Here is a 14,457-nt window from a genome sequence, read left to right on the forward strand (position 1 = left end):
AATGCCCATCAGTGACAGACCAGATAAAGAAAATGTGGTACATAGACACTATGGAATACTATACAGTCACGAAAAAAAGAGTGAGATGACGTCCTCTGCAGAAACATGAATGGAGCTGGAGGCCATTATCCTTAGCAAACTCATGCAGGAACAGAAAACCAAATACCACATGTTCTCACTTATAAGTGGGAGCTAAATGATGAGAGCAAATGGACACATAGAGGGGAACACCACACACTGGAGCCTGTTGAAGGGTGAAGGATGGGAGGAGGGAGAGAATCAGGAAAAATAACTAATGGAGGGAGAGAATCAGGAAACATAACTAATGGGTACTAGGCTTAACACCTGGGTGATGAAATAATCTGTACAACAAACCCCCATGACACAAGTTTGTTACAACAAACCTGCATTTGCACCCCCAAACTTAAAAGTTAAAAAGGAAACATGGAACCAACGCAGACATCCACTGACAGTTGAATGGACAGGTAAAATAAGGTATACATCCACAATGGAATATTTTTCAGCCTCAGGAAGGAAATTCTGACACATGCCATGATGTGAATGAACCTTGAGGACATGATGCAAAGTGAAATTAACCAGTCACGAAAGGACATATGCAGCATGATTCTACTTCTATGATGGACTTAGAATAGTCAGATTTATAGAGACAGAAAGTAGAATGATGAAGGTCACAGCCTGAGAAGAGGAGGAATTAGGAATTACTGTTTAATGGGTACCAAGTCTCAATTTTTACAAGATGAAGAAGTTATGGAGATGAATGGTGCTTATTGTTGCTCAAAAATATGAATGTACTTAATACCATTGATCAATACACTTAAAAATGGTTATGGTGGTAAAGTGCTTGTTATGTGTATTTTACCATAATTTTTTTAAAGCCCTATGTCAGGAATCTGAGAGCCTGAGTTCACATCCCAGCTCTACTGCTACCCGGCTGGGTGGTCATAGCCTCAGCTGCCTACGCTGTGAAATGAGGATGATTCCCAGAGTGGGAAGGCTTTATATTTTGAATACTGTCTTAGCTCATGGTTCTGTAACCTTTTCATAGTATGTCTGATATTTCGTAACGAGAGTTTATGCATCTGTGATAAAAGACATATGCTACTTCTGTTTCAGGAACACAATATATCTATCAGGTACCCACCAAATGAGAGTACTTCATTGGGAAACAGTCTTGGCATGAAACACCAACATTCAGACTCCACCTGCTAGACCCACAGGGGACTTCACCAAGACCCATTTTACACCCTGACAATGAATCCCCTCTGCTGCCGTCTAGTGTCTAATGACAATATTGACCTTTTCTAGCTGTCAACCTTGTCTTATTAAATCCTGAGGTCTTAACTGCTTTGCACACAGAAACTGATAGTTTGCCCACCCGAGCACGTGTTCATGTATAATTCATGGCATATCATGTGGCCTGACAAATGAATATTTATCAGCTTTTTCATAAGAGGCAGGATGGTGTTTCTTTTTGTTGCTACCAAAATTCTATGCTGCAGCAAATAAAATTTGTGAGCAAATAAAAAAAGAATAAGAAGAAGCAAAAATTCCCAACCAAGTCCATTCTCCTTGTAATTTTCCATTTTCTGAGGCCTCTAGCATGTATGGAGGTGGTTTTGGTTTGGCTACAACAGAGAACTGCTGACTCATTCAGAATAGAAACACTTCCATATGCTACACCCTTTCCCTCCACAAAAAACTCCCCCATACCTGACTCCTGCACCATTTTCAACCACAGAGGAGCCCAAGACCCTCTCAGTGGTTCTATTCAGCCCCTCTGAATGAAGTCAAATTTGGGGAGACCAAGAATAAGGAACCCCTGAACGAAGACTGGCACAGAGAGGTTGACAGCACCAAGTCAGGCAGAATTTCATGGCTTCCAAAATGGGCCACTACCCAGAGAAGGGATAGCCCTGTGCCACAGACATCTGGGGATGATGTCCCCTCCATAGTGAGTTAGGAGGGCCCTGCAGAAGTCATTGCCTTGTCTACTGAAAGTGGCTTGTGCCCTGGTGCCCACTGCAAAGAACTAAGAAGATACCTAAGAATTGTGACTCTGTTTACTTCTAGTCTTCTGACTCATTCATTGAGGACTGCAGTGCTGATGATCTCAGGCACATGCAGGCACGTGCAGTTGCAACGGGATTGTGAACACGTGGTCTGTGTAATTTGTGTGTCATCACCCTGGATTTGAAAGAGGATGATGACATTGATGGTGCTGCTGCTGATGTTGATGACGGTGGTTGGTGTATATTGAGCCCAGGCCCTGTGTAAATGAACTATACTATTACATGCCATTCTCAGAACACTCCATTGAGTGGCATGGAGTACTCTTTCATCTTGCTATTCATATCCCAGCTCAGCTATCACCCTCCATCACATCCGCTTGTTTAATTAGTTTTTGTAGCACTTATCCTGAAATTATGTGGATTCCCCTATATATTTTCTGCATTGCGGTCCTTCCCACTTTACAGATGAGGAAAGGGAGGCAGAAAGATGACATAACTAGTTTACATTCACACAGCCCCAGCTGGGAATCAAATTCAGGTCGGTTTGAACTACCTCCCTTTATGAACTATGCTTTTTAAACTATCGTCCCCTGGAATTGAGAAACTCAAGTCCAAGGAGCAAACTCACAAATGCCTGGCTGTGTGGCCTTGGGAGCGCCACTTTATCTCTAAGAAACGTGGTGTTCTCTTTTGTAAATGGGATGTAATAGCTCTTCTTTTGCAGGGCTGTTACGAAGATGAAATAGGGCTTTGCAAATTCTAACAAGGTCTCTAATCATTGATGAGCCTGTGGCCATTCTTAAGAGAAACATTTATTGAAAGTTTGGCACTGGAAGTAGAGATGAGATTCCATGAGTTTATGCTGTAGTTGGAGAAAGAAGACACACAGGGACAAATATACAAAGTTAGGCCTGGGTGTTCATTCATTCATTCATTCACTCAACAAAAAAATTATTGAGCTCTTGCTGGAAGCCAGAAAACATAGAGGAGATTCACATTATTTCAGATAAGTGCTACATACACATCAAAACAAGAGGATGTGATGGTGAATGATATCTGAGCTGGGATCTGAATAGCAAGATGACACCAGCCATGCAAAGATTGTGGAATGAGTGCTCCAGGCAGAGAAAACAGCTCGGGCAAAGGCCCTAAGGTGTGATGTTCATTAGAATTCTCAAACACGGAGCCCTGATGTAAATATTTCCTAAACATTTTAGACCCTGAAGCCCTCTTTTCATAGACCACCTCAGGGTGCTGGTGCTGAATGGAACACAATTTGCAAATGATGACTTTTCACCTTGCTAGGGTCCCTTTTAGCTGGGATGCTGTCTTCTCATGACTCTATTCTTATTCTTTTCCTAAAGTTCCTTATGTAGGGGTCAGAAGGGTCATTCTGGGCTGGGTCGGGTCCCAAATGACATTGTTGTGTGGGTTTGGTCTAGAGCAAGGATTTGAGCGAAACCTCATGCTGCCCTCAGCACCGCCCCCATGGTCCTGCTTTCAGATTCCAGCTGGTCCAGATGCCCCCTGGGGCAATCCCTTATGGAACACAAGCCCATCAGACCTCAGTCAAAGCCATGTTGCCCAGGCTGGTCTTGAACTCCTGGACTCAAGCAATCCATCCACCTGGGTCTCCCAAAGCACTGAGATTACCGGCGTGAGCCACTCACCGTGCCCAGCCTTGGAACATATCCAATAACCAACATATCCGTATCTGGGGCCTTCACCCCTCTTGCATGTGCTCCACCTACCTTCCTTTCATCTATTCCCTCGGAGGTCGACATGAGCTTCTTCAGGAGTGGAGGGTCCAGCACCTGGAATTGCCGGCGGAAGTGAGTGAGCCCCATGTTGTCAGCATAGCCTAGGGAGGTAGGAGCAGGCAGGAGAAGAGCACAGAGTCCAGATGAGAAGACCCAGCCCAGTTCCCTAAACTCCCAAACAGGAGTTCAGGGTCCTGCTCCCAGCCTGGCTACTAACTTGCCGCATGGACTTATATTTTGGGGCCTCAGTTTCTCCATTTGTTAATTTAAGAGACTAGATTTGATTAGCACTTCCCAGAGGTGTTCCTGAGAACACAAACCCTAAAAAATGCTCCACTGCAAGTTTGAAAAAGCTGCACACTCATCTGCCTCTTGGAAGAGGCATGTCAGCATCCAAGTCAAGGACTCTGAGAACTCGTGCAGGGGAGATGCCCGGTTAGCCTTGAGTCTCCCAACGTTAGCCCAGAGGTTCCAAAACCTGTTTGACAAAGGAAAGTGTTTTGTTTAACACGAATTACCACCCCATACACTGTATGTGAAGCATGCTGCATTGGACAGTATCTAAGGGTTTTTGTAAGTCTACCATGCAGGGTGGACACAGCTGCATCCTTCTATGTGGGGAACTGGGAAGAAAAGAGGTGCCTGAAAAGCTATTGGGAGAAAATGACATTAGATTCAGTTTGTGAAGAAGCCATAGGCTTTTCCAAAAGAACTTGGTATGGAAGAGAAGTCTAGGCAGAGGGAGCTGTACAGACAAGACCTAGATCAGGGAAGTATAAGATACATTCTAAGGCTGGGCATGGTGTCTACAAAAAATACAAAAATTTGCCAGTCATGGTGGTGCATGCTGTAGTCGCTGCCACTCTGGAGGCGGGAGAATTACTTGGGCCAGGAGGCAGAGGTTGCAGCAAGCCATGATCGTGCCACTGCACTCCAGCCTGGGTGATAGAGCGAGACACTGTCCCAAAAAAGAAAAAAAAATTATTTTATAGTCTACAGTAACAGCCAGCATTTACTGAGAGTTTATGTGTGCAAATCACTACGGTAACAACTTCCTCGTGTTACAGACACTCATGGGCCTATATTATTATCCTCACTTTACAAAAGGGGAAATTGAGACCCAGAGAGATGAATTCACCTAGTTACACAACGAAAAATAGTAACTGTCTCAGTTGGGACTCAAACCCAGGCAGTGGAGAGTAGCCAAAGAAGAGCAAAAACCAGGTCCCAAAGGAAACTGAACTCAAATTCCAGGTCTCAAGATTTAGACTCTTCCCTGGGTGCGAGAAGAGCCTCGACTGCTTCAGAAAGACCCCTCGAGTGACTGGATCAGAAAATGTATGGTAAAATCTCACTCCACTTTTGAGACTTCACGATAAGCCAAATGCATCAACTAGGAAGAACAGCAATCGTGTGTGTGGCTAATCCTGGAAGACTTCCTGGGGAAGAGGAGGGTCTCAGACCAACTTTGAAGGACGCAGACAGCACAGAGATGGGGGACCTGGGAGGATACCAGCCTCCTTTAGGGCAGACCTATCTGCGTTCACATCCCATCTCTGTGCTTATGAGCCCCATGACTGGGAAAATGATTCACCTTTTTGAGATTCAATTTCTTCACTTATCAGATGATAATAACAAGATCTATCTTCACATGGTCACTATGAGGATTAAATGCGATGACAATTATAGTAAAAGCAGCTAATGAGTATCATGTGCTTTTCTACAACCTGCCACTCTTCTAAGCTTTATTGTCTTATTAATGCACCCAGCCCCACAGCAGCCTTCAGAGGTATGGGCTATGATAGGAGAGGAAAGGGAGATAAGCCCTAGCGAATTTCCTAGAGTCACACGGCTGGTGAGAGGTGGCGGCCAGAATCAAGGCCAAACCATCTCCCTCCAGAGTTGGAGCCGTGCCCACCAGGCTGCACAACAGGTAACGTTTAATGAGTTTACTACGTACCTTTAGCACAGTGAGAATGATCTCATTTAGTGTATCTGACAACACAGTGTCTAGCACATAGTAGGTACTCAATAAATGGCGTGCATGGGTATGTATCACACATGCATGTGTATATGTGCATATATATATATTATATGCACAGATTCCAAATAATAAATATTTGATTTATCTGTGTATGCATACAAATATATCTCACGTGAATGTGAAAGAGACAGACGTGACTTACAATAGAAATAAAAAGAGAAAACGAACCAGGTCTAGGAGACAGAAATTGGCCATTTCTACCATGAGATCTCAAGCCTTCGCTTAGTTGGAAAGCTCATCCTGGCTGAGTTGGGCTGTGCCGAGAACAGAGAGGGCAGATAGTGTCATGAGGTCACGTGGACACAGGAACGGGACGCCCTGACCCTGAATGCACACAGGTATTCTACCAGTCTGATCCAGGTCCAGGGCACCTGCAAAGGCCCAGCACTTCCTGCCAAGCAGCCAAATAGAATCGATTAAGTGTGGGGGACCAGCCACTGGCTGTGACCATCTCCCTCTTCTCGTGACATTATCTGTCTCCCTCCTCTGCAGTTGTGCGGGCGGGAGGGAAAATCGTTGATATGCTTAGTGGAGTGGGGGTCTCATCTTTGCTTCTAGCTGCTCCCAGTCAAATACTCTGTGCCCAGGGGTCCATTATTAACCCAGCAGGGGGAGATTGGGAAGCGGCCACACACTAGGGCACTAGTGACCACGGAGACTTCACCCAAATGAGGTGCCCACCTGAGACTTCTGCCTGTCCCAGTCACTCTGTCCTCTGCAGACAGCATGGCTGTGTCTGAGCCATTTCTGACTGTCAGAGAGGGGAGTCAATGTGGTGGCCTTTGGGGACTGAGAGGCAGAAAAGGATAGCAAGGACTGAGATCAAACTCAACTCCTAAGATTAGCTGATGTGGGGACAACAGGTGCACATCTGCTTACTAAAATACAGACCCAAAAACTTCAATCCCTTGATTAAAATCCCTCCATCCCCCTGTCAGCCCACCATCTCCCCAGGTGGACCTGGTGATAACCCAACAGAGGCATTTGCAGCTTGCACTGGTGAATGTCTCGGCCTCTTCTCCCACAACTCCTCACTCATTCTGAATCCACTTCTCTGAAAACCTGCCCCTTTTATGCCTCCCTCCTTCATACTTTCTGATCCTTCTGCCTAATGTTTCCTCCCTTTGCCAGAGGTGAGCAGTTTCTTATGCTTCGAGGCCTGACTATGATATTACATCGCTGTGAGGTTTCCCCAGACTCCCAGTGAGAGTAGGAAGCTCCCTCCTCTAGGCCTCAGGGCCTCCTGTATCCCTGGGTGATATGAGCCCTCATCAAATCATATCATTGTCTCCTGGGATCACAGCAATCTCCCAAACCAAACTGAGCATCATGAACATCAAAATATCACTCATCATGGAAATTCCACCCTGTATTGCAAGACAATGCTCCTTAGAAATTCATGGCTAAAAGGAAGACACAGCCGTAGTCTTCTAGGAGTGTACAGGCAATTCTAGAAATAATATGGGCTTTTTCAACAGGTGCAGCTAACCACCACAGCACACGTATACCTATGTAACAAACCTGCATGTGTGGTACATGTATCCTGTTTTGTGTGTGTATGTGGTTTTTTTTTTTTTAGAAGAAATAAAGAAAAAAAAAAAGAGTGGACTTCAGACTCAAAGAGACCTGGGTCCTGATCCAGACTCTGCCATGTCCAGGCAAGGTGACCACGTGCAAGTACTTCCACCTCTCTGAGCATCAGTGGCCTCATCTCAGAAGACTGCTGGGAAGAGTAACCAGGATGCTGGGTGTAAAGCTCCTAGCACATGGCAGGGGCTCCCATCCCCTGGCTGCCACTGGTGGGTGGACATGTCCCAGGAGTCAGAGACAAGGTGCTCTGTCCTGGCTGTCTCTTACCTGTCCTGTGCAGACGCAGAGCCTCCAGGATGTGGAACCCAGCAAGCTGCACCCTCAGTGCTGGGATATCCAGGGCCAGAGGTGCATCTGCCCCAGGCTTGTCTCTACCAGGCTGTGGTGGTGTAGGAGATTCCTGCTCACTCCTGCTTTCCACCACAGGGTTAAGGACCAGGCAGTGGATAAAGTGCAGCCGGGACCTTTTGATCATGCTGGTCAGTGCATCCTAGGGCCAAATAGAGTGAAGTCAGGGCCAGTTGTCTCAGAGAGACACACAAAGGGGACTGGACCCTCCCCAAACATTCATTAAGCCCAACCTGGGCATCTTTGGGGCCCCTATGCCCTACATCAAGGAGCTCCCACCTACAGCCTGATTTGGACTCATGAGAAATAACGGTCCTTGTTGAAAGAGATGGAGAAACTGAGGCATGGAGAGAGCAAGTGAGTGGCCCCAGGTCACACAGACCGGTGGCAGAAGAGCTAGGACTAGACCTCAGGACTCAGGCTAAGGGTGCTTCCACTACAACCCACCAGGAGGCTCATTTTTTTTTCTTTTTAAAAAGTAATTCATTTATTATTATTATTTTTTGAGACACCGTCTCACTCTGTCGCCAGGCTGAAGTGCAGAGGCACAATCTCAGCTCATTGCAACCTTCTCCTCCCAGGTTCAAGCGATTCTCCTGCCTCAGCCTCCCAAGCAGTGGGACTACAGGCACTAGCCACCATGCCTGGCTAATTTTTTGTACTTTTAGTAGAGACGGGGTTTCACCATGTTGGCCAGGCTGGTCTTGAACTCGTGACCTTGTGATCTGCCCGTCTTGGTCTCCCAAAGCACTGGGATCACAGGCATGAGCCACTGCGCCAGGCCACTACAAGGTTTATTTCAAGGTGTCCTTCTCTTGTCTCAGCCCTTTCTCATCTGTGCTCAGCCTGGCCACTGACCAATCTCATGCCCTCCTTTATTCACGGATTCACATTCCAGGTCTAGGTACCACATTTACATCCAGCTGGGCCCTGCCGCCTTGCCCCAGGGGAACCTGGTGGTGAGCAAGGCAGACAGGGCTAGTCTGGCTCTGATATGTGCCACTGGAGTCAAGAGGGCATTCATAGCTTGTGGGAACTCCTCCAGGCCTCTCAACTCAACACCAAGTGGCACAGGCTGAAGGCCTCAGACTTGGATCGGTCACTTCCCAGGGGTGTGACCAGAGCCAAGTTTCATTGCTGCTGGGAGCCCCCATTTCCTCCTCTGTGGAGCGTGGGGTGACGCTCGCCCCTCTGGCCTTGCTGGGGAGGTTAGAGATGATGTAGGCACATGACTCAGCCCAGAGGAGACGAGGATGAGGCAGTGAAGGCCAGGACACCATGAGACAGGGTGCCTACTCACCATCTGCAGCTTGATCTGGGAGCACGGGGCTTTCCTCCTCACCGCGGCAAGGCTGCTGGCAAAGGTCCTCCTCACCATGCGGTTCCTCTGCAGGGCCTGCTGGGAGGTGCCCTCCAGGCCTGCCACAGCCTGGCACACAGGAGGCAGCTTGGCTCGGGACTGGAACAGACTCCGCAGCTCCTCTCTGGTGGGGAGGAGGGAAAAGAGAGAGGAGCTTTAGGAGGTTCTTGGGAAAGCCTTGGCCTGGGTAGTGGCAAAGGGAACAAGCCCTTCTTGCTTCCTGCTCCTCTGCTTCCTAAAGCCTCCTCTACAGTCATGTGTCCCAGCTGCTCCCCTTCATTCACAGTCTCTCCTGCCAGGTGAGGCTTTGCCTCATGGCAAATGCCAGCTCCTTCCCGATGCCTGTCTTCTACCTGCAAATGCTCCCTCCCTCCCTAGGCTTAGAGCATCTGTCCTATGGATATTCTTGTCACTTACATACCTATAGCAAGGCTATGACACCTATACTTTCTTAGAGGGCAAAATCTTCTCTGCTATTCTTCAACCAGGCCTAGCACACAGTAGGCATGCGCCATGTGTTTCATGCAAGAAGGAATGACTCAGGCTGGGCACACAGTTTGTGGAGCTGCAAGATAATGTCAAATAAATACCCAGCCTAGGCCGGGCACGGTGGCTCACGCCTGTAATCCCAGCACTTTGGGAGCCCAAGGGGGGCGCATCACGAGGTCAGGAGATTGAGACCATCCTGGCTAACACGATGAAACCCCATCTCTACTAAAAACAAAAAATTAACCGGGCATGGTGGCGGGTGCCTATAGTCCCAGCTGCTCGGGAGGCTGAGGCAGGAGAATGGCGTGAACCTGGGAGGCGGAGCTTGCAGTGAGCCAAGATCGTGCCACTGCACTCCAGCCTGGGCGATAGAGCAAGACTCTGTCTCATAAATAAATAAATAAATAAATAAATAAATAAATAAATAAATAAATACCCAGCCTGATACCTGAGCAGATAGTGCCTTCCCTCAGCATCCCTGTCATGAACAGGTTCTGAGGTTAGTGGCCAGGGTGCTAGCTTCTTGTTAGCGGTGGTGATTTTTTTGAGACAGAGTCTTGCCCTGTCGCCAGACTGGAGTGCAGTGATGTGATCTCAGCTCACTGCAACCTCTGTCTCCCGGGTTCAAGGGATTCTCCTGCTTCAGCCTCCCAAGTAGCTGGGACTACAGGCACCTGCCACCAGGCCCGTCTAATTTTTATATTTTTAGTAAAGACAGGGTTTCACCATGTTGGCCAGGATGATCTTGATCTCTTGACCTCGTGATCTGCCCGCCTCGGCCTCCCAAAGTGCTAGGATTACAGGAGTGAGCCACTGTGCCTGGCCAAGGGTGCTAGCTTTTTAAGTGTCTATTCCAATAAAGCAGAACTGGCCTGCCCTCTTCCATGAGCCAACTATGAACCAGGCTCTCTAATAGGTCATCTGCTATTTTACATCACCAAAGCCTTCCTGTATCAGACATGGGAACTTTGGAACCTCATTCCCATTTCTCAGATTATGAAATTGAGGTCCAGGTCATACAGCTTGAAAGAGGGAAAAACAGAATCTGAGCATTTTCCTGACTCCAAAGCTGGGCTATAGCCGCTGAGTCTTGTAGCCTCATCCAACTCTTATTTATGGTGCAGGAAGCAGAAACAACCAAGAGAAGGGAGAGTGACTGCCCACGGTCACTCAGGTGACAAAAGGCAGGGCTGGGACTCAACCCAGGCCACCTGGGTCATCATTCAGTCCTCTGTGTGCTCGCAGCTCCTGCTGCCCCATCCCTGGCCTGGATCTCTCTCCAGGAGCTGGATGTTCATGAGCCCCACTCCTGGATATGGGTTTCCAGTCAGCTCTGACATAATGTGCTGGGAATTCTCCAAGCATCTCTTAGACTCAAGCTGGGTCCTGGCTATGCTCCTGTTTTGCTGTGTTGAGCAAAGGCAAGTCACTTCACCGCTCAGGGCCTCAATTTTTCTCATGTGTAAAATGGGACTAAGGATCTTGTGTTGTGATAAGGATTAAGAAGATACTAATAAAGCGTTTATGCTGATCCGAAGCACATAGGGGGTAGTGAGCAAGTGGTCCTTTCTCACCCTGGTGCCCACCTGAGACACCAGCACCTCCCTGGTGGTCTCAGTTTCTCTTCTTGTCTTTAAGCTCTACCCCTGCAGAATTCCAGCATTGAACTTGGGAGCGTGCGTGCACACACACACAAACACACACACACGTACACACACACATGCACACACACGCGCGCGCGCACACACACACACACACACAGCATTTTCCAATAACCCTCTGAACTAAAAGCAGAGAATGCTGCCAGCCTCATGCCAGCACTCTGGGCTGAGCAGCCAGGGAACATGGTGAGCTTTTTTTAATGCTGCAAAACGTATCATTTCAGTTTTACGACCCCCTAGTTCTTGAATGTCCATAAAAGTTGTTCCAGTCACATCATCTCTCAGATACTTAATGAAAGGCAAAGTGCCAAAATAAGAAGTCACAGCTTTTTAGCTTTTGTTCCACCTCTCTGGAAGGCCAGCTTTTCTCCTCGGCTGGGTTTGCTCTGGCCCCAGGGAGACATTGTACTGCTCCAATTCAAGTTATGGTTCTTTGTTCCATTATGGAGGGATGGGATTCCTGGGCTGGCCCTCCCACACTGTGTTGTTGTAGCTGCATAGTTTAGGTGGGAAGGAAAACACAGCGCCTCCAATGCCTCATCCCCATCCCCAGCCCTGGCCCAACTCACCTTTTTGACTGTTGCAGGACCTGGGGTGCATCCAGGGCTGAGAGGTTGGGCTTGGCTCTGTGGAGCCAGCCTGTGAGGTCGTATCGCACAGGGTCCCATCCCAGCTGGTGGAAAATCTCACACTGGAGGGGCTGCTCACAGGTCCGCAGGGCAGAGGACCCTGGAAAGAGACATGGTGGCATGAGTGCTAGGGCCTGGTGGGGACACATTGCAATCAGCTGGCATCCCCTAAACACACAGTATCCATCTTAATGTGTTCCCAGATAGCTAAAGCTCATGGTTGAAGGTATCCACGTTTCTCCTGCTATAGTGAATTTGTGTACATTATTTCCAAAGTGGATTTTATTCTTTCTTGCTTTCTTAAATCTAGGATACCTGTTTTTCCCAAACAATATTTGCATACTCAATCTCCTCGAGTTTTTCTATATATATATAACCACATATCACCTGGGCTGTGATTTACTTAATGTTTTCTTTAAATCGACTTACATTTTCACAAGTACAGTACATTCATTTTAAAAGAAGAATCATACTACAGACTTGATGTGCAAGACATGTTCGTTTTCTGATATGCATGGCAATGATGATGAAATATTTTTAAAATATTTAGTTGTATGCCACGTAAAATCATTTTGAATACCATCAACCAAATAAATACAGGGAGTGCTTTTGGGAAATACGGGCACGTTGGTTCCAAGAGACAGGGTGGAAGAAACAAATGGGCCTGATCTTGGGGGCTAGAGAAATCCTAGGTTCTTTACCATTTATTACTGTGTGAAGGGCGCCAAGCCCGGTAAGTCTCTGAGCATCAGTTTCCTCCTTTGTAAAATGTGGATTAAATAATGCATACCTCCCAGAGTGGCTTATGGCTTAAAGGAGATAATGTACGTAAAATATTTTAGTACAGTGTGCAGCACATAATGGTCACTCAGTCAGCAGTAATGGTTGTCACTGCCCTTGACTGCGCTTAAACTTTTGCTGGTGTTCCCGAATCACAGTGTTGTTTATGTTCACATCCCCAGTGCCCAGCGTCATGCTTGGCACAGGCAGAGTCCAGAAGTGCTTGCAGAATGAATGCATGGATTAATTAAGGGACTGCTATTCATTTATTATATCACTTTAACTATTGCGATGCTCACAGGTTGCAATCACAGGTTTGGGATAGATGTCCCCACACTGAATGACCGCAGATGGATTTTTTTTTTTGTTTTTTGAGACAGAGTTTCGCTCTTGTCGCCCAGACTGGAGTGCAATGGAGTGATCTCGGCTCACTGTAACCTCCACCTCCCAGGTTCAAGCAATTCTTCTGCCGCAGCCTCCCGAGTAGCTGGGATTACAGGCGTGAACCAACATGCCCAGCTAATTTTGTATTTTCAGTAGAGACAGGGTTTCACCATGTTGGCCAGGCTGGTCTTGAACTCCTGACCTCAAGTGATCTGCCGGCCTCGGCCTCCCACAATGCTGGGATTACAGGCATAAGCTACTGCACCCGGTCCCCAGATGGATTCCTATTAAGAGTGGTCAGATTACCACGACTCTTGGATCTATCCGGAACGATCTTACTTTGCTTTCCCATCCTGCTATTGCCAACGTACTCGCATGCACAAGGGTCCTGAGTCTTCCCCTCAAATCCTAATTTGCTGCCTGTAAACTCCAGTAAGCTAGGAAACAAAGGATCCGCATTTCTTGGAACTCTCTGCAAAATAAAGCAGTGTGAGACTCTGCAGCTTTCATGAGCCTGTGTAGGAGTAAAGGGCGTGGCATCTGCCACCTGTGTGGTTGCTTAGAGGTACTCTGTGCTCACTTCCCAGATTGCCCCTGTCCAGGATAACGGAAGTTACCAGCACAGAACCCTTCTAGCGAAGTGAAATTTCCCTGTTTCAAGAGTGTTCTGTGAGGCTTTCAGAGCCGTGCAGTCCCTGCCCTCAAGAAAGTCCCCTTCCAATGGGAGAGTAAAGCACCCACGGGGAGCAAGGTGACAAAGCACACACCAGGCTTTGGCGCAAACGTCCACGCTGCATTTGCAATGCCACAGGAATCTGTTTACCTGGCTGCCTCCTTCCACTGTCCTGGAAGCAACCTCAGAGCAGGGACTGGTCGACTCATTGTTAGGCTCAGCAGCCAGTACAGGGCTGGGCTCTGAATGAGGATCATGACCGAGTAGGGGACAGGGAAGAAAGAAGAAAGGATGTTGATGTTTGCTAAGCCCCGGCTTCTAGCACTCTTTGCTGGACATGCCAGCATGAGTGATTTCACTCTGGTTGGTGATGTGAGCATCACTGGGCTGGTTTCTAGAAAATGACACTGAAGTTCAGAGACATGAGGCAGTTTGGCTAATGGGGCACAGCAGGATGAGGCCACAGGTCTGCTGGTCCAAAAGCCTTTCTCTGTCCAGGGTGGTGTTCAGCACATGGAGATGCCACATTTCCCAGGCAATGTCCTGGAAAACAGTACCCAGGTTCCAGGCCTGCTTGTTTCCCTCATTCACTCCTTTATCCTGAAGTTGACTTTTATTCCATAGTTTTGTCCATGAAAGCATTTCCCATGAAGTCTTTGGCTTTCGGGAGCCCCGTGGACACTTCTGGAAGATGGAGCCTTATCCAGCA

The 14,457-nt window shown here is 47.6% G+C and overlaps 1 protein-coding gene across 3 annotated transcripts in view; it reads right to left on the reverse strand.

The window, feature by feature from the left end:
- The window catches only part of MYO18B (myosin XVIIIB), a 217,595-nt gene that overhangs the window by 183,963 nt on the left and 19,175 nt on the right, over positions 1–14,457 (reverse strand). For all 3 annotated transcript variants that reach the window (XM_030915727.1, XM_030915728.1, XM_030915726.1), the window contains exons 6-9: positions 11,852–12,011; positions 9,073–9,256; positions 7,692–7,914; positions 3,782–3,891 (exon numbers count right to left, since the gene is read on the reverse strand). In XM_030915727.1, coding sequence (XP_030771587.1) covers positions 3,782–3,891; positions 7,692–7,914; positions 9,073–9,256; positions 11,852–12,011 — 677 coding nt within the window. The remainder of the gene's footprint in view (positions 1–3,781; positions 3,892–7,691; positions 7,915–9,072; positions 9,257–11,851; positions 12,012–14,457) is intronic.

Source organism: Rhinopithecus roxellana, chromosome 13 (assembly GCF_007565055.1).
Source record: "Rhinopithecus roxellana isolate Shanxi Qingling chromosome 13, ASM756505v1, whole genome shotgun sequence".
NCBI lineage: Eukaryota > Metazoa > Chordata > Mammalia > Primates > Cercopithecidae > Rhinopithecus > Rhinopithecus roxellana.